General features: G+C 40.3%; 1 protein-coding gene across 18 annotated transcripts in view; it reads left to right on the top strand.

The window, feature by feature from the left end:
- ANKRD26 (ankyrin repeat domain 26) overlaps nt 1-24,196 on the top strand; it is a 189,839-nt gene that overhangs the window by 7,581 nt on the left and 158,062 nt on the right. For 17 of the 18 annotated variants that reach the window (XR_012156802.2, XR_012156803.2, XR_012156804.2 and 14 more), the window contains exons 4-5: nt 12,089-12,195; nt 13,772-13,909. Coding sequence is in view for 15 of the 18 variants with exons in the window: in XM_073328178.2 (XP_073184279.2) it covers nt 12,089-12,195; nt 13,772-13,909 (245 nt within the window). In the remaining 3 variants the exon portion in view is untranslated. Of the gene's footprint in view, nt 1-12,088; nt 12,196-13,771; nt 13,910-24,196 lie in introns of those variants that run through there. The other variant, XM_073328177.2, reaches the window with a different exon arrangement.

The raw sequence follows: 24,196 nt of genomic DNA, 5'->3' as shown, positions 1-24,196 counted from the left end.
ATCCCACTTCCATATTGTAAATGGTGCTTGAATAAGGAGCTGGATTTTAACTGGCTGTATGAGATAAAATAAGTCTCTGGTCACCCCAAATGACTTGTCTATAAGGGTTATACACTTCTGAAGTAATAGGGGCTGTCTATGGCAAAATAATGTCTTGGGTCATCAAAATGACATGTTCCAGAGATTGTTACTTTGTTAGGAAGAGATAAGGATATGTCACTTTTAGAGGTGAACCTTTATTTCTGGTCTGACAAGTATATTATCCCAATTTTTATTTTGTGTTTTCTTTCTTAGTTAACATGTAATATGCGTGTGGAAAAACAACAAAAAGCAATATTCAATCAATTTGTTGCAAATCCAACTGTAATGTTTTCACAGAAATTATATGATAGTTACAAGTGAAAATGCTGGTAGGAACTTAGGTTTATTGTGAGATAAATTAAAAATAGGAAAAATGGCTAAATTTATTTAATTTTTTTTTTTAATTTTAGAGGGTTTTTTTGATCTTTACACAACAAAACTAATATGAAAACCCTGCATGGGCACAGTTGGCTCCCAAATAATTGTGTTTATTAACTATATGCCTAGATTAATGCATACTACTGTCTTGAGTGGTTTCTAAAATATAGAAAACAGTGAACACCACTAGAATGCTCACAAACTACTTCAAGGAATAATACTTTATTGCTGAATACTACAATTAGTTGAACCAGCTAGTATCTTTAGTGTTGCTGTAAGACTCAGGCAGCAGCTATGTGACTTGGTACACTTCACTAGAATTTGGAGAATTCTACCTGTGGCTCGAATATCTCCACCCCTTCCCTTTTAATTCTAAAATTCCCTGAGGTTGAGCAAGTTTGTGGGAACATACAAAATTATTCTTGGTGTTGTATGTTATCGCAACAATCTGTGATAACACCTTTCTTTAATGAACTTTACTGTTTACACAAATAATGTTGATGACTTCTGTTGAATTAATCAATATTTGAAACTTTTCAGAGTAACAGCCATGTTAGTCTGTATTCGCAAAAAGAAAAGGAGTACTTGTGGCACCTTAGAGACTACCCAATTTATTTGAGCATAAGCTTTCGTGAGCTACAGTTCATGCTCAAATAAATTGGTTAGTCTCTAAGGTGCCACAAGTACTCCTTTTCTTTTTGCGAATATTTGAAACATTATTTTAAATATTAATGCTATATGCAAGTTACCTTGTATAGTTCTACAGAGAGGGCAGATGAAGGTTTTTCTTCTGGACTAGGGGCATTTCATTTTTGTCTAAATAATCAGCGATTGGTATTTGAAAAGATGTAGATCACTACTTTGAGATATATCCTCCAAAATGCATCGTGTTTTCTTTCAGCTTACTTGCTATCATACTCAGAAATCTCTGAAGAAAGTAGGCAAGGGTTAAATTTTTAAATCTTTCTTGTGATCAGATTTACCTGCAAATGTAATTAGTAAGATGCATGTTTCACCATTAATGAAATGACATACTCAATTAATGTAATCAATTGCACTTGTTCGCTTTAATTCTGAAATTGTGAAATAAGTAAATAATTTGCTATATATTGTAATACAATATTTTAATTGAACAATTGTTGCTGCTGTTAGTGCTGATCAGTGGTGGCACCTGTACTTAAGCATTCCTAAGGATTTGTGTGATAAGACACTGATTTACACAGATGGGAAGTTTCTGCATGAATTTCTGCATAATTTGGTGCTCTCTGCTCTCCATAAGGAAGGTCTTATGGTCTGTAATCCTGACACAGCCAACTACTACACCAAACATCCACATGGAGTGGGAAACTCTGAAAAAAGATATGTGTGCAGAAGGTTTAGTAACAGGGTTTGATAGAGACATTTTTAGGTCAGAGGGGACCATTAGATCATCTAATCTGATCTCTTGTATATCTCCATAAAATTTTATTCAGTTGCTTTTGTATTCAGCACTGTACCAATTTGTGTTTGACTAAAATATATGTTCTAGAATGACATCCACTCTTGATTTGCAGATATCAAGAGATGGAGAATTCATTACTTCTGTTGATAGTTTGTTCCAATGGTTGATCATCCTCTCTTTTAAAAATTTGTGCCTAATTTCTAATTTGAATTTGTCTAGCTTTAGCTTCTAGCCATTATTTCTTATTCTGCCTTTGTCTTTAGTACCCAGTTTTTTGTACACATGAAGGTCCTTACATATCATAATTAATTCATGTCTCAGTCTTGGTTTTTGATAAGCTAAACAGATGTAGCTCTTTGACTCTCACTGTAAGGCATTTTCTCCAGCCCTTGAATCGTTTTTGAGGCTCTCTTCCGTGCCCTGTCCAGTATTTCCCCATTCTTTTTAAAATGGGGACACAACTGAATGCAATATTCTAGTATCAGTCTCCCCAATGCCATAAACTGCCGTAAAAATCACCTCCCTACTCCTTACTCAGTACTTCCATTTGTACGTACGAGGATGACATTAGCCCATTTTTCCACAGAATTGCATTGGGAGCTCATGTTCGGTTGTTTGTCTACATCATTAATGACTTGGATAATGAAGTGTAGAATACATTTATAACATTTGTGGATGACACCACCCTGGGAGGGATTGCAAACTTTTGGTGACAGAGTTAGAATTCAAGATGACCTTGACAAACTGGAAAATTGGTCTGAAATCAACAAGATGAAATTCAGTGAAGACAAATCAAAAGTACTACATTTAGGAAGTGTCATGGAGTCACAAGGTCAATGCTCTGGAACTACTCCATATGAAGCCAGTCAGGACTGTGAGGAGCATGCCTCCTCTCTCTGAGCATACTGTCTCCAGGGCAAGAAGTGTACACAGCTTCGACCTTCCTGGGTCTGACCTCGGAGCATTCAGCATCCCCTTCCACACCGTGCGCTTCCCACAGTGAGTCCATCCGAGTGGAGTTCCTGGGGAAGCCAGAGGGCCCTGCACCCCAACTCTGCAGTCAGATGTGACTCTCAGCCAGCCGGTAAAACAGAAGGTTTATTAGTCGACAGGAACACAGTGTAGGCCAGAACTTTTTAGCACAGAAATAAGTGACTTTCAGCCAAGTCCATCTTGAGGGAAAGGGAGTCCAGAGCCAGGGGTCTGGACCTCCCCCTGCGCCCCACACCAGCCGAGACTGATTCACTTCCAGTTGCCTGGTTCCTACCCTTCCCATTGCTCCTCCTCCAGCCTTTGTCTCACTCCCCGGGCCAAGAGTCACCTGGTCGCATCCCCCTCCTGGGTCACAGGTTACAAAGGGGCAGCTATGCACCACCTAGACATTGGTGCAATATACAGGGAAACTGAGGTGCACACAGCATTCATGCAAAACAGTAAGACTCACATAGGCTCACATACAACATAACAAGGGAAACTTCCCACTTCATCACAGGAAGGAAAGATCAAATGGGGAATAACTGGGTAGGTGACAGTACTACAGAAAAGGATGTGCAGGTTAGAGCAGATCACAAATTGAATATGAGCCAATAGTATCATGCAATGGCGAAAAAGGCAAACGTAATTTTGGGGTTCATTAACAGGCGTGTTGTAGGTCAGATATGGGAGGTAATTGTTCAGCTCTACTGGGCACTGGTGAGGCCTCTACTCAGCACTGGAGTTGTGTGGCCAGTTCTGGGCACCACACTTTTTAAAAAAGATGTGTAGAAATTGAAGAGAGTCCAGAGGAGAAGTACAAAAATGATAAAAGGTTTAAAAAACCTAATCTCTGAGATAAGGTTTAAAAACACTAGGTTTGTTTAGACCTTGAGAAAAGAAGACTGGGGAGGGACCTGAAAAGTCTTCAAATATGTTAAGGACTGTAATAAAGAATATGGTGATCAATTGTTCTCCATGTCCACTTATGGTAGGACAAGATATAATGTGTTTAATCTATGGCAGGGGAGATTCAGGTAAGATATTAAGGAAAACTTTCTAAATATAAGGATAGCTAAGCACTAGAATATGTTATCAAGGGAGGGTGTGGAATCCCTGTCATTGGAAGTTTGTAAGAGTGAGTTAGGCCTGATCTGCTGTAGGCGGTTATTTTGGAATTAGCTGAGTTAATTCGAAATAAAACTGATTCCGTCCACACGACCAAACCGTTTTTTTCTATTTAAAGGGCTCTTTAATCTGATTTATGTACTCCACCTCGGCAAGTGGAGTAGCGCTAAAATCGAGATCGCAGTTCCAGGTTACAGGTACTGTGGACGCAATTCAACGTTATTGGCCTTCAGGAGCTATCCCAGAATGCTCCGTTGCGACCGCTCTCGACAACACTCTCAACTCTGATGCACTAGCCAGGTAGGCAGAAAAGCCCCGAAAACTTTTGAATTTCATTTTCTGTTTGGTCACCATCAGCAGAGGTGACCATCAGCACAGTCCACCATCAAAGGCGACCATGCAGAGTCCACTATCACAAGAGACCACGCAGTCCCAGATTCGCAGACGAGCTCTAGCATGGTCTGAACGGGAGGTACTGGATCTCATCGCATGTTGGGGAGACGAATCTGTTATGGCAGAACTGCATTCCAAAAAAAAAAATGCAAATACGTATGCCAAAGTCTCCAGGGCCATGACAGAAAGAGGCTACTCCAGGGACACAGAGCAGTGTCGTACAAAAATCAAGGAGCTCAGGCAAGCGTACCAAAAAACCAGGAAGGCGAATGGGCGCTCTGGGTCACAGCCCCATACATGCCGCTTCTACCGTGAGTTGCATGCAATTACGGGGAGTGACGCCACCACTACCCCACCACGAAGCTGGCATTTCCGAAATTTTGATTTGGTTTCTGGACTTGTCCTTCCCTCCTCCTCCACGCTCCTAACCCAATTCCCCCCCCACCCCCCCGCTACCTTCTGATTTCTCTCAGTGTGTTTTTAAACAATTGTGACTTTATTTCCTTTATATATATATAGGGGGCGGGTAACTTCAAGAGAAACAAACGCAACTGTCACACCGTACCCTGGCCAGTCATGAAACCGGCTTTCAAAGCTTCTCTGATGCACAGCACTCCCTGCTGCGCTCTTCTAATGGCCCTGTTGTCTGGCTGTGTGAAACTGGCCGCCAGGCGAGTTGCCTCAACCTCCCACCCTGCCATAAACGTCTTCCCCCTTACTCTTACAGATATTGTGGAGAACACAACAAGCAGCAATTACAGTTGGAATATTGGTTGTGCTGAGATCTAACTGAATCAGTAAACTGAACCAGTGTGCTTTCAAACATCCAAAAGCACATTCTACCGCCATTCTACACTTGCTCAGCCTATAGTTGAACTGCTCCTACTACTGTCCAGGGTACCTGTGTACGGCTTCATGAGCCATGGCATTAAGGGGTACGCTGGGTCTCCGAGGATAACTATAGGCATTTCAACATCCCCAAAAGTAATTTTCTGGTCTGGGAAGTAAGTCCCTTCCTGCAGCTGTTCAAACAGATCAGAGTTTCTGAAGATGTGAGCGTCCGGCACCTTTCCCAGCCATCCCACGTTGATGTCGGTGAAATGTTCCTTGTGATCCACCAGTGCTTGCAGCACCATTAAAAAGTACCCTTTGCAGTTTACATACTGGCCGCCCTGCTGTTCCGGGGCCAAGATAGGGATATGTGTTCCGTCTATTGCACCGCCGCAGTTAGGGAACCCCATTGCATTAAAGCCATCCACAATGGTCTGCACATTTCCCAAAGTCACTACCCTTGATAGCAGCTGGTCAATGATTGCGTTGGCTACTTGCAGCACAGCAGCTCCCACAGTAGATTTGCCCACTCTAAACTGATTCCTGAATGACAGGTTGCTGTCGGGTGTTGCAAGCTTCCACAGGGCTATGGCCACTTGCTTCTCAGCTGTGAGGGCTGCTGTCATTTTGGTGTCTTTGCGCTTCAGGGCAGGGGACAGCAAGTCACAAAGTTCCATGGAAGTGACCCTACGCATATGAAAGTTTCGCAGCCACTGTGAATCATCCCATACCTGCAACACTATGCAGTCCCACCAGTCTGTGCTTGTTTTCCCGGGCCCAAAATCAGCATTCCACGGCATGAACCTGGCCCAATGCCACCATGATCTCCCAGTCACCACATGCCAAGCTTCTAGGAACGTCTGCGTCCATGTCCTCATCAGTATAGTAATAGTGCTGTCATTACTTCCTCGCCTGGTTTTGCAGGTACTGCACATACTGCTGGATAATGCGCGAGGTATTTAAAATGGTCAAAACTACAGCGGAGATCTGAGCGGGCTCCATGCTTGCCACACTATGGCACCTGCATGGGTAATCCTGGAAAAAGGGCGTGAAATGTAGGAGAGCAGAGTGGCAGCGGAAGAGGTGCTGTTTGGTTCATGATAGCTGAAAAAAGGTGGGAAATGGTTGTCTCCTGTAGCTTTCACGGAGGCGGGAGCTCCGTGAGGTGAGCACGGAGGCAGGAACATGGAGAAGCTCGGTAACACAGCAAGAGTGGGAGAGCAGAGTTGGGGGCAGAAGCTGTGCTGCTCAGTTCACAATGGCCTAGCAGAGTTGGCAGCGGAAGCGGTCAATGAGGAAGAGAAAGAGTAGATACTTATAGAGGTTACATAGAAAGACGAGAGGAAATGCGAGGTGGATTCATAGTACCAGGAGCATGCAGACCCTACTGCACCGTCTGCTGAAAGCAGTATGGCGTCTGCATGCCAAAAAGGCACGAAACAATTGTCTGCCATGACTTTCATGGGGAGAGGAGCGACTGATGACACACACCCAGAAACACCCGTGAGAATGTTTTTTTCCCCATCATGCACTGGGAGCTTAACACAGAATTCCAATGGGCGGCAGGCACTGCAGGAACTGTGGGATAGCTACCCACAGTGCACCGCTTCGACATTCAATGCTAGCCTCGTTACTGTGGACTCACTGCGCTGAATTCACGCGCTTTAGTGGGGATACGCAAGACTGAATGTATAAAATCGCTTCCAAAAATTCAAATAGAATAATTTTGAAATAATTTTGTACTGTAGATGTGCCCTTAGAAAAGCATGTCAGGGATGGTTTAGATATACTTGGTCCTGCGCCGGGGACTGGACTAGATGATCTCTTAAGATCCCTTCAGGCTGTACATTTCTCTGATTATGTGACCACTAAATCCTTTTCAGAATCATTGCTTTCCGGGATTCAGTCCCCCATTCGGTAAGTTGTCTGAATTCTTTGTTTTTAGATGTATTAAAATGTATTTTGTTTGAATCCAGATTGCTTTGTAGGACTGCTTTGTCCTCATCACTATTTACCTCTCTGCCAATCTTTGTCATCCACAAATTTTATCAACAATGTCTTTATATTTACTTACTGTTGGTGAAAATGTTGAGTAGCATTGGGCGTAGTCTGCATCCTTGCAGAACCCCACTAAAAACACCCATATTCATTGATGACTCTCCACTGACAACTACGGTTTGAGATCTGTCAATTAACCATTTCTTAATCCATTTAATGTATGCTTAATTGGTATGTTATAGCTCTAATTCTTTAATCAGAATGTTGTGTGGAAATAAGTCGAAGTATATTATATTCTCTTCCATAGAGGTCCTTATACTGCACTCATCACCAACATCTTCTAGTAGTGCATTAAGAAATGTGACTACACGTCTGTCATATGCTGTTTGGTCTCTCATCCTCCCCAGGGATAGCAGCAGAGTGTCTTGTTTTGGCAGTTTTTTAAGTTTTGTTTTTTATTAAACATACCTGTTGCTATGTGTTTGTTAGAGAAGGCAAGATCAAAGAAATGAGCCTTGCAATTTGAGCAGAAAGTGGTGAGGTTTGTGATGGTTCTTAGTTCCTGGGGGAATTCATTCGACAGTGTGGGACTAGCCCCACCGAGAGTTCTGTCTACTACACAGACAAGCTCTACCCTTATTGTAGAGAGTTCCATTGTGCTTGAGGATCAGAGTTATTGACCAATGTCTTTGTTTTGGAATGATGGAAATGTTTTAGATATCCTGGGTCTAGGCCACTGAGCTCCCTGAAAATAAGGTTGACACCTTAAACTTGATTTGAAATTCTATGGGAAGCGAGCGTAAAGAGTGGAAGAGAGCTGTGATGTCTTCATGATAGCCTTTGTTGCCGAGGAGGTGCACCCAGCATTCTGTACTAGATGGAATTTTCAAAATGCTGAAGTCTTCATGCCCCAGTATATCATGTTGCTATAGTCCAGCTGAGGAGTGACAAAGGTATGGATAACTGAGGCCAAAACATTGTCTGCTAGGATGGGATGGAGTCTCCTAGCCATGTGGAGAGCTCAGAAAGCATTACTCAAAGCTGCTGCTATGTGAGAGCTTAGCATCAGCGAGGAATCCAGGAGTATTCCTAAACTATGACTCTAAAAGACGAACTGTGGATGTGCATCTTCAGCCAAAGGAGACTGAACTGTGGCTGCAAACCCTTTGTCTTGATCAATCACATTTATAATGTCATCATAGAATTAAATTTGACAAGACTTATTTTCCATAAAGCATGTTGATTGGAATTAATTATATTCCTGTTCTTTAATTCCTTAGCAACTGAATCCCATATAAGCATTTCCATTTTTTTTTTTTTTTTTTTTGGTATTGATGTCCTGGGATTGATGTCAGGCTTACTGGCTTATAGTTACCCAGGTCATACTGCTTGCACTGTCTGAATATTGGCACAGCATTAGTACTCTTCCAGTCTTCTGGAATTTCCCTGGGACATAGATCTCCTGAGTCAACTCTTTCAGGACTCTTGGGTGCAAGTTGTTAGTGCCTGCTGATGGACTGGAAAGCAATTTATCAGCCTCATGTGATACAAATACATCATCCTGCTTCTTTTCAAATATAGAACAGAAATATTTATTGAACACTTTCTGCCTCATTATTAACAATTTTACCATCTCCATCTAGTAGTATGCCTTTTGCTCCTGGAGGAATTCTGCACCAAATAATTAAAAATTCTGTGCACAATGTTTTAAAATTCTGCATATTTTTCATCAATTATTTTGGCAATTTATTTAAACTACAATACAATGGATGGAGAATGGGAGTGGGGAGCACTGGAGGAAGTCACCAACCCCCCTCTGTGTATTAGTAATGTAGCTAATCACCCTTCATGTTATTAGTCAACAAATATATGCAGCCATATGCTCAGTGTTAAATCATAGGCAACTGAAGAGAAAGTGAGGGCTGGGGACTCAAACTCACAATTTATACTGCTGCTGACCACCACCAAAAAGGTCAGTAGCAAACAGTTCATCAGTTTTTCAGTCCAAAAATTTATACTAGTTCTAATCACAAAAGCACCATAAGCATTTATAAGGCCATACTGTCCTTTACAATAACGCTCCTTTATACCACTCTGGCAATGTAAAGGAGCCTTAAAATTTTTATACCTGTTCTATATTCCTTGGGGGAATTCACTAAGAACAATGGGAACAATTCACTGAGCAGACAGGCTGCTACATTCTGCTCTGCCTGAAGGAACAGAGACTGCCCCATACCTGCCTCTTTAGAAACACCTCAAAGCCCTGCCTCCACACCAAGAGTGCTGCAAAGCAAGCAAGAGGGACAGAGTGTCTCTCTCTATCTAGCATGCATGACTTCCCAGCTCTCCTGCCCCCCAGCACCAGGGAACAGGGTAAAGAAGTAACACCATGCTAGGAAAGCTTTGCTGGTACACTATATTGGCAAAGGGCTGCTAGTGTGGACACACATTATACCAGCAAAGTTGTGCTTCTTTTCCGTCCTCGAGCAAAATAAGCTGTACTGGCAAAAGCACAGTTCTGCTGGTATAACTGTGTCTACATTTGAAGCTTTTGCCTGCAAAGTTACTTCAGTCTGGGATCACAGCGCTAACTGATGTAGCTGTGCTGCTGAAAGTTTGCAGTATACACGTGGCCTAACAACTGAGACTTCTGCTTTTGTGGTCCTTCCACAGAGCCATATCCTTGGGGGCACATGGCCCCAGCAGGCCCCCTTCCCTTTTAGCAGCTAAAAGGTGCTGTCTTTACAACCTCAGGAACTTTGATGATATCAGCAGTTCCAGACTGTAATCTGCTTTATGAGGTTGGGAGACTGACTGTCTGGTGAGGGTGATGTTACAGTGGAGAGGGGAGGAATAGTGGAGAGGGTGTAATTTATGGACTGTCGTCAGTAGCCCTTTTTGCCATTCTGAATTGCAGAGTTATCAAAGTATGTGCTGCATATTAATCAAAGAACCTTTTCCTCTGCTGGTATGTTATAGCTGCCAGGACCCATCCCTAGCCCTGAACAGTAGTAGAGGGGATGGGAGAGCTCTTAAGCCTCAGTGCCGAAGGCATTCCAGAGGAAATAGGGCTTTATGTACATTGTCTAAAGGAGTTGTGGGGATAGTTTGTTAGTTCCTTTTCATGAAAGGAAACAAGTATGTTTGGTATAGAGGCAGTTGCAGATCATTTTTCCATGTTCTAGCTAGACCAACAAATAGTATAAACATAATAAGCAAGTCCAGGTCACTTTTATGGGGATAGAAGTGGGAAATGTTAAGTGAGCGCCAGGTGTTATGATTTGGTAGAAAAAAATTTAAATGATCATTTGCTTTTAAATAAAATCCAAAAACAAAAAAGTTAAATTATATGGAACTATCAAACTGGGGCCTTGTTCATTTTTATACTGCTATACAGTAATAGTTATTCTCCCCCCGCCCCCATTGTTTATTACTGGCTGTATCTTGTTTTATCCTAGGTTGTAATTTTCAGAAGCATGGACTATGTCTACCATTGTGTTTGTAAAACATCCAGTGTTGGGGCATTTGGGTACTATCATAATATAATAAAGGTGTTTTTAATATTTTTAGAGTTTTTATTAATATCCAGTGAAAAGAAACAAGATGAATATATACATCTTTCAGATGGTTCATGTTTAGAGTTCATTGGACTAACTGTCTGCTCTAATTTAAACTGTTGTAAATCTGGAGTAAATCCATTGAAATTGATGGAGTTATAGCTCTGTAATAGCAGTGTAAATAAGGAAACAAGCTGACTACTCTTCTGAATAAAAGAGGGCACCTATTAAATCTTGAAATTGCAAAATAAGAACTGAATCTTTCCTCAGTTTCTCTGTCTGTGGCGTCATTGAGGAAAATACAAGCTTCAGCAAGATACTGTAAACTGAATTTGGCATAAAAAATAAAATAAAATGTCTGAGCATGAGGTTATATGCAGCAACTTGCAAACCAATTATTCTATCATATCGTACTTGGTCAAAGTTAGCGATAGGTGATTGGAGCTGGGACAGGGATGCTTGTCTCAAGAATCAAGTTATGTAAAGATTAGTGTCTTGCTATTCTGATGTCAGTACATTCTAAAGTAGTATAGAAATTTAGGATTTGTAGCTTCTGTGTTGTGTAAAGTTCCTCAGAATTCAACATTTTAAAATAGACTTTTTTCACTACTGTGAATAAGATTTTAGCTATCAAATGTGTTACGTTACTACTGTGCAGTGGTGTATGTGAAATTTTAATTTTTGGTCTCTGTCAAGCTTTAAGTGGAAAGTATACATATCATAAAACCTGCCACTATTATTTTGTTGGCAGTCTCACCACATATATGAATTAGATCAGCTTGGAAAGTGAACCTGCCTACTAGCTTTACCCTCCTATCAAGGATGAGGAACTTCAGTGGATCAGTATGGGAATCTTGTGCCACTCTGGCCTGTGCTATGTGTGTTGTATGGATAAATATTGTTTTATTTCAGTGTACAGTGTTGTGTTAGCAGATTTTATGATTGCAACATTCTATTTTTTAAAAAAATCCTTCAGTTAGTAGTAGTGGTGTTTTAGCTGTGTTGGTCCCAGGATATTAGAGACAAGGTGGGGAGATAATATCTTCTATTGGCTCAACTTCTGTTGGTGAAAGAGACAGGCTTTTGAGCTACACAGATCTCTTCTGAAGGTTGTCTGTTTCACCAACCAAAGAGCTCTTTGTAGCTCAAAAGCTTGTTTCTTTCACAAAGAAAAGATTTTACCTCACCCACATTGTCTCTTTTTAGTTATTAATCATATTAAATCTAATTTTTATTTTAAATAGAAAGTAGGAGTGTGTGCATGTGCATAATATATCTACGGGAAAAATAATTTATCTTTATTCCATAGGAGGGGTATACACCGCTTACTATTGCTATAACTGAAAATCACCAAGAGATGGTAGAGTTTCTTCTTAGAAAAGGAGCTGATGTACATGCTAGAGACAAGTCTAAAAGGTAAAGTATAGGTCAAACTATTATTGACTAATCTACGAAATAAGCAGTAGCCCCAAATGGTGGATGCTACAAAAGTAATACAGAGGCAGGTCCTCTGGTGTAGCTGATCTTCACAAAGTACAGATCAAAGAAAGATGTGTGTAAAAAGGTACGTTAAAGCCTGCAATCTGCATGAGGGAAGTGCTGTGTTGTAAGAAAACCTATGCCATCTAAGCAAAATCTGGACTATTCTTGCTAGATGTCTACTTTTGAGAATAACCATGGTCGTGAATAACCATTACAAATACATTTTAAAATGTTTAATCCTCCAATTTTGTATGAATTAGCCCAGCAAGGTTTATTTTTAGCAGAAGGTGATTGCATGAATAAGGAATTCAGATTATACCAAATTCTGATCAGGGGATTAATTGACACTTATCTTAGATGCTTCCTTTTTCAAGCAAGTGGAAGAAACCCCAATTCTGGATGGTTAGGAGTTATTTTACTGCATAGTAAGGCCTAGGAGAGCAGGACTTCATTCTTGCAGCAACTTCCGTTCTTTAACAGCTTACTGTTGTGTGCCCTTGATACATGTCGTGGTATCCTAATGAAGACTTAGTAGAAGGAAAGATCCTAGCACGTACAGCTCACAGGTGATCATCTTCCCAATATGGATTTAATTTGCTAGTGCAAAATCATGTATATTTTGCTGCTGGCAGGTCTCCCTAACATCAGACTTGTGATTGACTATATCTCACTTCAAGTGCAAAAGAGAGTAAATCCTCTCTGAGAAATTATATTTCTGTGGGTTGGCTGCCTTTTTATTTGTGCCTGTGCAGTAATAAATACAGAAAGAGTCTGCAGTTTGCAGAATACATGCCATGTAAGAAGTGTATGTCTATGTGATTAAAAAGAAGCGCGTCTTGGTTCCTTGTCAGAAAGTAGTCTACTTGGAAGCCATATTGAGTATGAGTGAAGAAAGATTTTTCCTTGGTGAAATTTCAGTTCCTATATCTGTTTCACTGCACATTCAAAAATGCTTTGGCTATAACACGTCCCCTTAATATTCTTACAATCTGCTTGATTACGGGTATGGGAGAGCGCTATAAATGTTGTTAATTAAACAGCTAAGTATGCAAACTCCTTTCATAGTGACTTCTGGAAACTGAACTACCGTTCTTATCTTGGGTTCATCATCTAATAAGTCCTCTTCTACTGACTTCTGCAGCCATTCTTTTTCTATAAAGAGACTTTTAGGAAAGAATTCCCACTGGTAATACCAGACTGGTGGGAGGCCTACTAGTGAGTTGAATTAGTGTTAGTACAGGTGAGAATTTTTCGAAAAATTCCCTAATTCAAACATACCTTCTGTATTGTTAGTGTTACACTAACTTGTAAGAAGACTGAGTGCAGTAGTTTATTTTCTCTTCTGTTTACACTTGAGTCTGAATTTTTTGGGTGTCTTGTTTGGATTTTGTTTAACTTGCGCTAGGAAGAAAGAGATTAGTTATGTTTTGAGAACAATTAGGGATTAAAAAAATGAAGATGAAAGATCATATAAATTGATATGTTAAATGTCATCTTGTGGTTGTTTTAGAACACCTCTCATGATTGCTGCCTCTGGAGGAGAGCTTAGTTTAATAAAAGTTCTCCTTCAGTATGGTGCTGACGTTTCCCATAAAGATATAAATGGATGGACATCTGAGGACTATGCTCTTATTGGTGGATACTCTGGGTAAGTGTTTACACCTCTTTCAAAACTGTAAAGTCAGAACTACAGATTTGATAATGGAGTCCTTGGTAGCAACTCCATAGTCCAATGATGTATTGAAATTTTAATTTCAAGTTTGAAAAAGAATTCCTCTATTTCACACCTTAGAGATTGAGTTTAGTCTTCAAATTTGGCATGATAACTTGTCAAAAGACAGTTGAAAGTTCCATGTTGATCGAACATACAGTATTGATATGTATCTATTTAAAATTTTTCAGAGATTCCCCCACAAAATTTTTTTTGTTAAATTGGCATTTAAGTTGCTAGACTGCATATTGTGCAATACAAAACCTAAAAAGCAAGGAAATGAGCAGTTAAATCATTCAGCATTATATCTGGATTTCATCTGTCAGTTCTCCTTCTCAACCTCAACAACTAACATAATTAACCTGTAGAACTCATTGCTACAGTAGATCATTGAGGCCAAGAGCTTAGTAAGATTAAAAAAGATTAGACGTGAATGAGAACACACATAGATTAGAAAAGATAAATATTTGAAAAGGTTGTATTGTTACGTTTCAGGACATAAGCCAACCAGTAGCTGATGAGTATTAGGAAGAAAATTTCCTTAAGAATGGCAATTCCATGGTTGTCTGCAAGAACTGGCCACTGTCCGAGACAGGGAACTGAAACACTGGTCTGATCTAGTATGGAAATTCCTATTTTCCTAGAAAAGAATAAATATGTCCATAAAGTTTTAATCATCTACCCCTATCAGAGGCTCTTGCAGGCTTCCTAAGATCCCTGGGGTATCTGGCTGCTCCAGGTAGAATTTACTGCCGGTACTGACATCAGTTCCCAGTGTTTTGTAGGGTTTCTTGCCATTTCAGAGTTAGGAATTCCTCGGGGCATTGAGAAGATAATACTTAAGTTTTTTTTTAAATGAAGTAAAAAGATTCGTTGACATTTTAACAGGTTTACAAATCCCTGCTGTGTAGATATCAGAGACTAAATTATTACTACATTTTAAGCCTCCTGATCATACATTTGTTAAAAAATGTCAACAAAATGGGGTTAAATCTCATTTCAGATGAACAGAAGGACTAAACAGGGATTTCTGTTTTTTCCTTTACTTTTGTACTGGCTATCGATCCTTTTGCACAGAGAATAAGGATAAATAAATCTATCCTAAGAATTAAACTTGCAGGAACACATCAGAAAATAGCTTTGTATGCAGATGATGTAATATTATTTTATTTATCTAAACCAAATAGTTCCCTAAAATTAATTTCTAAAGAAATCCATGACTTTGCAAAAGCATCTGGATTTAAAGTAAATTATGCCAAATCTGAAATGCTAGCTAAAAATTTGCCAAATTCTGAAAAGCCATTCCTTTAGAAAACATTTTGATACACATGATCAACAAGTTATATAAGATACCTGGAAATTTAGGTCTCAAACAGCCTAGAAGAGCTCCAAGATTTAAATGTCAAACCACTACTTTAGCAAATGAAAAAGATCTGGAGTGCTGGTGAGAGCATGCAATTTCTTTTTTTGGGAAGAAAAACCCATTCAAAACGAACATTTTGCCAAGGATAGTGGAATCTGGTCAATTAAAAAACAAAAAATTATAACTAATTTATATTAGGGCTGTCAAGCGATAAAAAAGTTAAGCGCACGATTAAACAATAATAAAATACCATTTATTTAAATATTTTTGGATGTTTTCTACATTTTCAAATTAATAGATTCATAGATCTTAAGGTCAGAAAGGACCATTATGATCATCTAGTCTGACTTCCTGCACAATGCAGGCCACCAAATCTCACCCACCCACTCCTGCAATAAACCTCTCACCTATGTCTGAGCTATTGAAGTCCTCAAATCATGGTTTAAAGACTTCAAGGTTTAGAGAATCCTCCAGCAAGTGACCCGTGCCCCTTGCTACAGAGGAAGACGAAAAACCCCAAGGCCCTCTTCCAATCTGCCCTGGAGGAAAATTCCTTCCCGATCCCAAATATGGCGATCAGCTGAACTCTGAGCATGTGGGCAAGATTCACCAGCCAGATACCCAGGAAAAAATTCTCTGTAGTAACTCAGATCCCATCCCATCTAACATCCCATCACAGGCCATTGGGCCTATTTACCATGAATAGTTAAAGATCAATTAATTGGCAAAATCATGTTATCCCATCATACCATCTTCTCCATAAACTTAATGAGTTTAATCTTGAAGCCAGATAGGTCTTTTGCCCCCACTGCTTCCCTTGGAAGGCTGTTCCAGAACTTCACTCCTCTGATGGTTAGAAATTTTCGTCTAATTTCAAGTCTAAACTTCCCAATGGCCAGTTTATATCCATTTGTTCTTGTGTCCACATTGGTACTGAGCTTAAATAATTCCTCTCCCTCTCCGGTATTTATCCCTCTGATATATTTATAGAGAGCAATCATATCTCCCCTCAGCCTTCTTTTGGTTAGGCTAAACAAGCCAAACGCCTTAAGTCTCCTTTCATAAGACAGGTTTTCCATTCCTCGGATCATCCTAGTAGCCCTTCTCAGTACCTGTTCCAGTTTGAATTCATCCTTCTTAAACATGGGAGACCAGAACTGCACACAGTATTCCAGATGATGTCTCACCAGTGCCTTGTATAATGGTACTAAAACCTCCTTATCCCTACTGGAAATTCCTCGCCTGATGCATCCCAAGACCACATTAGCTTTTTTCATGGCCATATCACATTGGCAGCTCATAGTCATCCTGTGGTCAATTATAACGCAGAATACAAAGTGTAAAGTGCTCACTTTATATTTTTTATTACAAATATTTGCACTGTAAACCAAAACAAATAATATTTTTCAATTCACCTAATACAAGTACTGAGTGCAATCTCTTTATAATAAAACTTGAACTTACAAATGTAGAATTATGTACCAAAAAAAACCCTGCATTAAAAAATAAAACAATGTAAAACTTCAGAGCCAACAATGCTGTGACGTTGCACTCCATATTCTTATCAAAATATGCTTATGTTATGAATATGATATAACTGAGATGTACTTTATGCTAGATGGGTCTTGTAAGGTATCATTGGAAAAGTTATAATTTACTGAATGTGTTTATCCAATTTGTATGCCTGTATCATTTCTGTATATGAAGTTAGGAATATTGACTATGTATCTGTATATCAACTATGCTACTTTGGGTGACACCCACTGCTAACACTTCAGGTATAGCAATGGAAAAGCCAGACAGGGCTGATGGCCCGTCAGCGTGGACAGTGGACTGTGAAAAGGCTTGGCCTTCCTGTGGACGCTCCGTACTGCCACTGACTCATGGACGCTGTGACACTACAGAGTCAGGTGACCTGGTCACCTGATACTAAACTCCATCTTGGACTGCTGAACGTTTCCACTGGGAGGTGGAGAAATCAAAGGATTCCTGCCTTATGGAAATCCTATACAAGGTGGGGGAGGAAAACAATCAAGGTCTTCAGTTCATTTCTCCTCTGCCTCCCTGCCCAAAGAGATACTTGAAAATGGCTGGAAACAAAAGGACTGGAATGAGGGAGGGGTGTGTGTGTGTGTATGTATAGAACTGCTTGACCCAGGCTGGAAAGATACATGGCCTGTGAAGGAATCTACCTAAGACAATATCTAGGGTGAGGAATTACTATTTGTAACCAGTTTCTTTAGTGCATCAAGCTTAGTTTGTGTGCTTTGTTTTATTTGCTTGGTAATCTGCTTTGTTCTGTTTGCTATCGCTTTACCACTTAAAATTCACCGATTGTAGTTAATAAACTTATTTCGTGTTTATAATATAACCCAGTTTATGTAATTTCTAACGGGGTGGGGGGAAGCAGTTGTGCGCATCTCCCTCCACATTGAGGGAGAGGGCGAATTTCGTAAAACCTTTGGGTTTGTACCCCATTAAGGGAGTGGGCACCAGAGTGCTGGGGCAAGTCCCTAAGGCTGAATCTTTCTAGAGCAGATCTCTGTCTCTCTGTGCAGCTGGGTGTGGCCCTGCCTGTGTGCTTGGCTGGAAGAGGTTTGTGAGCCTAGCCCAGCAAGACCAGATAAAGGGGACCCAGGCTGGCAGAATAGGCTGACTCAGTGGCATCCCAACACATCTGGTGGCATGCGGGAGGGCAGGGGGGGCAAACTGTCACAAAGTCCACTCCTATTTCTTGTTCAGCCAATCGCTCAGACAAACAAGTTTGTTTACATTTGCAGGAGATAATGCTGCCTGCTTCTTGTTCACAGTGTCACCTGAAAGTGAGAACAGGTGTTCTCATGGCCCTGTTGTAGCTGGTGTCACAAGATGTTTACATGCCAGATGGGCTAAAGATTCATATGTGCCTTCATGCTTTAATCACAATTCCAGAGGACATGGGTCCATGCTGATGACAGGTTCTGCTCGATAACAATCAAAAGCAGTGCAGACTGATGCATGTTCATTTTCATCATCTGAGTCAGATGCCACCAGCAGCAGGTTGATTTTCTTTTTTAGTGGTTCGGGTTCTATAGTTTCCGCATCGGAGTGTTGCTCTTCTAAGACTTCTGAAAGCATACTCCACACCTCGTCCCTCTCAGATATCGAAAGACACTTCAGATTCTTAAACCTGGGGTTGAGTGCTGTATCTATATTTAGAAATCTCACATTGGTACCTTCTTTGCATTTTGTCAAATCTGCAGCGAAAGTGTTCTTAAAATGAATATGTGCTGAGTCATCATCTGAAACTACTGTAACATGAAATATATGGCAGAATTCGGGTAAAATAGAGCTGGAGACATACAATTCTCCCCCAAAGAGTTTAGTCACAAATTTAATTAATGCATTATTTTTTTAATGACCATCATCAGCATGGAAGTATGTCCTCTGGAATGGTGACAGAAGCATGGAGGGGCCTATGAACGTTTCGCATACCTGGCATGTAAATCATAGAATCATAGAATATCAGGGTTGGAAGGGACCCCTGAAGGTCATCTAGTCCAACCCCCTGCTCGAAGCAGGACCAATTCCCAGTTAAATCATCCCAGCCAGGGCTTTGTCAAGCCTGACCTTAAAAACCTCTAAGGACGGAGATTCTACCACCTCCCTAGGTAACGCATTCCAGTGTTTCACCACCCTCTTAGTGAAAAAGTTTTTCCTAATATCCAATCTAAACCTCCCCCACTGCAACTTGAGACCATTACTCCTCGTTCTGTCATCTGCTACCATTGAGAACAGTCTAGAGCCATCCTCTTTGGAACCCCCTTTCAGGTAGTTGAAAGCAGCTATCAAATCCCCCCTCATTCTTCTCTTCTTCAGGCTAAACAATCCCAGTTCCCTCAGCCTCTCCTCATAAGTCATGTGTTCTAGACCCCTAATCATTTTTGTTGCCCTTCGCTGGACTCTCTCCAATTTATCCACATCCTTCTGGTAGTGTGGGGCCCAAAACTGGACACAGTACTCCAGATGAGGCCTCACCAATGTCGAATAGAGGGGAACGATCACGTCCCTCGATCTGCTCGCTATGCCCCTACTTATACATCCCAAAATGCCATTGGCCTTCTTGGCAACAAGGGCACACTGCTGACTCATATCCAGCTTCTCGTCCACTGTCACCCCTAGGTCCTTTTCTGCAGAACTGCTGCCTAGCCATTCGGTCCCTAGTCTGTAGCGGTGCATTGGATTCTTCCATCCTAAGTGCAGGACCCTGCACTTATCTTTATTGAACCTCATCAGATTTCTTTTGGCCCAATCCTCCAATTTGTCTAGGTCCTTCTGTATCCTATCCCTCCCCTCCAGCGTATCTACCACTCCTCCCAGTTTAGTATCATCCGCAAATTTGCTGAGAGTGCAATCCACACCATCCTCCAGATCATTTATGAAGATATTGAACAAAACCGGCCCCAGGACCGACCCTTGGGGCACTCCACTTGATACCGGCTGCCAACTAGACATGGAGCCATTGATCACTACCCGTTGAGCCCGACAATCTAGCCAGCTTTCTACCCACCTTATAGTGCATTCATCCAGCCCATACTTCCTTAACTTGCTGACAAGAATACTGTGGGAGACCGTGTCAAAAGCTTTGCTAAAGTCAAGAAACAATACATCCACTGCTTTCCCTTCATCCACAGAACCAGTAATCTCATCATAAAAGGCAATTAGATTAGTCAGGCATGACCTTCCCTTGGTGAATCCATGCTGGCTGTTCCTGATCACTTTCCTCTCATGCAAGTGCTTCAGGATTGATTCTTTGAGGACCTGCTCCATGATTTTTCCAGGGACTGAGGTGAGGCTGACTGGCCTGTAGTTCCCAGGATCCTCCTTCTTCCCTTTTTTAAAGATTGGCACTACATTAGCCTTTTTCCAGATACAAATACCTTGTAATGCCAGCTACAAAAGTCCCATGAGGATGCCTATTCTCACTTTCTCATGAAAATGTAAATAAGAAGTGGGCAGCATTATCTCCTGTAAATGTAATCAAACTTGTTTGTCTTAGCGATTGGCTGAATGAGAAGTAGGACTCAGTGGATTTGTAGGCTCTAAAGTTTTACATTGTTTTGTTTTTGAGTGCAGTTATGTAACCAAAAAACCCCTTCATTTGTAAGTTGCACTTTCATGATAAAGAGATTGCACTGTGGTACTTGTATGAGGTGAATTGAAAAATATGGTTTCTTTTGTTTATCATTTTTACAGTGCAAATATTTGTAAACAAAAATAATATAAAATGAGTAGTGTATGCTTTGTATTCTGTGTTGGAATTGAAGTCAATATATTTGAAAATGTAGAAAAACATCCAAAAATTTAATAAATTTGCAGTTGATATTCTATTGTTTAACAATGCAATTAAAACTGATTAATCACGATTAATTTTTTAAATCACGATCTATTTTTTCAGTTAATTGCGTGAGTTAACTGCGATTCATTGACAGCCCTAATTTATATCTTTGCAGACAGCTTTCCTTTAAAAAAAAAAAAAAAAGGAAAAAAAAAGTATATATATAACACACTAGAAAAAGGACTGGGGTAGGCAAATTACCCCAGAGGAATGGGGTTTGATCTGCAAAAGAGGATCAGCATCCTCAGTCTGAAGCACAATGAAAGACATTTCCTTTGAATTACTGTTTCAGTGTTATCTCACACTAGTCAGATAAAAAATATAGAGAGATTGGGATAAAGTTGGATAAATTATGGTGAAAGAGGAGATTTTATGTATATATTGTGGACATGTCCAGTCATTAGAGAGTATAGGAACGCAATCTGTAAGCAAATATCACATATTGTTGGATATTTATTACCAAATGATACTTTGGTATTCCTCCTGGAGATTCTTGCGGAAATGATCACACTGAAGGAAATGAACAATTAATCTCTTATCTGCTAGTAGCTGCTTGGCTACTGATAGCCTCTCCTTGGAAAAAACAAAAATAGTCCAACCATAGAGGAATGGTTCAAAAAATATGAGAGGTGGTTGTTATGAAAAATTAACACTAATTATGTACCCAGCAAAATAGAGAACAAATAGATACTTAGATATTTGTATACCTTTTTATTCAAGTACATTTATTCAGCTGCATAACACCCCCACCACACCTGTAATTTTTTTCAAATATTAAGATTTGGTAGACATGCCTGGTCTGTTAAATATGTGTCATCAGAGATTTCACTCAATTTAATAGTCATTCGGAACAGCATGTCATAGGTGTTGTAATGATACTCTGTAATATGGTAAAACCATGTTAAATAGAGATATCTGATAACTACATTCCTGTATAATATATCTTTAAACAAAAGCTCACTATTGTAATGATTATTGCATTGTTTCTGATATTTACATGGAAAAGACTTGCAAACCTGTTAATACTTTCTAAATAAATAGTTTAGGTTTGTTTGACCTTTTTTTTTTTTTAAACATTAGAAAGTCTTTATGCTTTAATTCCCTAAAGGTTTCAAAAGTGCCTAAATCCCAATAAAAATCAATTACATGCTCTGGAAAATTTTTATCCACATTCTCTCTTAACTCACACCAAGAAAATCCCATCACACCAAGATTATTATCCTGCAATTTGATCTGTATTTGAGGAGCTGCATTGACATCAGTGTAACTCCATGCATGTTTAACGGTCTGCCAATGCAGATCAGATTGCAGGTTAGGTATCTAGATTATTAAAATATATATTTAAAATGGTACAGTTTACAATTAAAAATTTAACAATAGCCTCTAATACAGTGAAATATTGTACATTATCTTTTTAAAGGTTTTAGAGTAACAGCTGTGTTAGTCCGTATTCGCAAAAAGAAAAGGCGTACTTGTGGCACCTTAGAGACTAACCAATTTATTTGAGCATAAGCTTTCATGAGCTACAGCTCACTTCATCGGATGCATACTGTGGAAAGTATAGAAGATCTTTTATACACACAAAGCATGAAAAAATGGGTGTTTACCACTACAAAAGGTTTTCTCTCCTCCCACCCCACTCTCCTGCTGGTAATAGCTTATCTAAAGTGATCACTCTCCTTACAATGTGTATGATAATCAAGGTGGGCCATTTCCAGCACAAATCCAGGGTTTAACAAGAACGTCTGAGGAGGGCAGGGAGGCGTAGGAAAAAACAAGGGGAAATAGGTTACCTTGCATAATGACTTAGGCTTGAATAGAGACTGGGAGTAGCTAAGTTAATTGTATTCAATTTGCAAATGAATTCCAATTTAACAGTTTCTCACTGGAGTCTGGTTTTGAAGTTTTTTTGTTGTAATATCGCAACTTTCAGCTCTGTAATCGCGTGACCAGAGAGATTGAAGTGTTCTCCGACTGGTTTATGAATGTTATAATTCTTGACATCTGATTTGTGTCCATTTATTCTTTTACGTAGAGACTGTCCAGTCTGACCAATGTACATGGCAGAGGGGAATTGCTGGCACATATCACATTGGTGGATGTGCAGGTGAACGAGCCTCTGATAGTGTGGCTGATGTGATTAGGCCCTGTGATGGTGTCCCCTGAATAGATATGTGGGCACAGTTGGCAACGGGCTTTGTTGCAAGGATAGGTTCCTGGGTTAGTGGTTCTGTTGTGTGGCATGTGGTTGCTGGTGAGTATTCGCTTCAGGTTTGGGGGGCTGTCTGTAGGCAAGGACTGGCCTGTCTCCCAAGATTTGTGAGAGTGTTGGGTCATCCTTCAGGATAGGTTGTAGATCCTTAATAATGCGTTGGAGGAGTTTTAGTTGGGGGCTGAAGGTGACGGCTAGTGGCGTTCTGTTATTTTCTTTGTTAGGCCTGTCCTGTAGTAGGTTACAGGACAGGCCTAACAAAGAAAATAACAGAACGCCACTAGCCGTCACCTTCAGCCCCCAACTAAAACTCCTCCAACGCATTATTAAGGATCTACAACCTATCCTGAAGGATGACCCAACACTCTCACAAATCTTGGGAGACAGGCCAGTCCTTGCCTACAGACAGCCCCCCAAACCTGAAGCGAATACTCACCAGCAACCACATGCCACACAACAGAACCACTAACCCAGGAACCTATCCTTGCAACAAAGCCCGTTGCCAACTGTGCCCACATATCTATTCAGGGGACACCATCACAGGGCCTAATCACATCAGCCACACTATCAGAGGCTCGTTCACCTGCACATCCACCAATGTGATATGTGCCAGCAATTCCCCTCTGCCATGTACATTGGTCAGACTGGACAGTCTCTACGTAAAAGAATAAATGGACACAAATCAGATGTCAAGAATTATAACATTCATAAACCAGTCGGAGAACACTTCAATCTCTCTGGTCACGCGATTACAGAGCTGAAAGTTGCGATATTACAACAAAAAAACTTCAAAACCAGACTCCAGTGAGAAACTGTTAAATTGGAATTCATTTGCAAATTGAATACAATTAACTTAGCTACTCCCAGTCTCTATTCAAGCCTAAGTCATTATGCAAGGTAACCTATTTCCCCTTGTTTTTTCCTACGCCTCCCTGCCCTCCTCAGACGTTCTTGTTAAACCCTGGATTTGTGCTGGAAATGGCCCACCTTGATTATCATACACATTGTAAGGAGAGTGATCACTTTAGATAAGCTATTACCAGCAGGAGAGTGGGGTGGGAGGAGAGAAAACCTTTTGTAGTGGTAAACACCCATTTTTTCATGCTTTGTGTGTATAAAAGATCTTCTATACTTTCCACAGTATGCATCCGATGAAGTGAGCTGTAGCTCATGAAAGCTTATGCTCAAATAAATTGGTTAGTCTCTAAGGTGCCAGAAGTACTCCTTTTCTTTATCCTTTTAAACCTCACCATGAATAATTAATGGATGTTT

Source organism: Lepidochelys kempii, chromosome 1 (assembly GCF_965140285.1).
Source record: "Lepidochelys kempii isolate rLepKem1 chromosome 1, rLepKem1.hap1, whole genome shotgun sequence".
NCBI classification, from domain to species: domain Eukaryota; kingdom Metazoa; phylum Chordata; order Testudines; family Cheloniidae; genus Lepidochelys; species Lepidochelys kempii.
The sequence above is the reverse complement of the archived record's forward strand: the minus strand, read 5'-3'. Positions and strand labels throughout refer to the sequence as shown.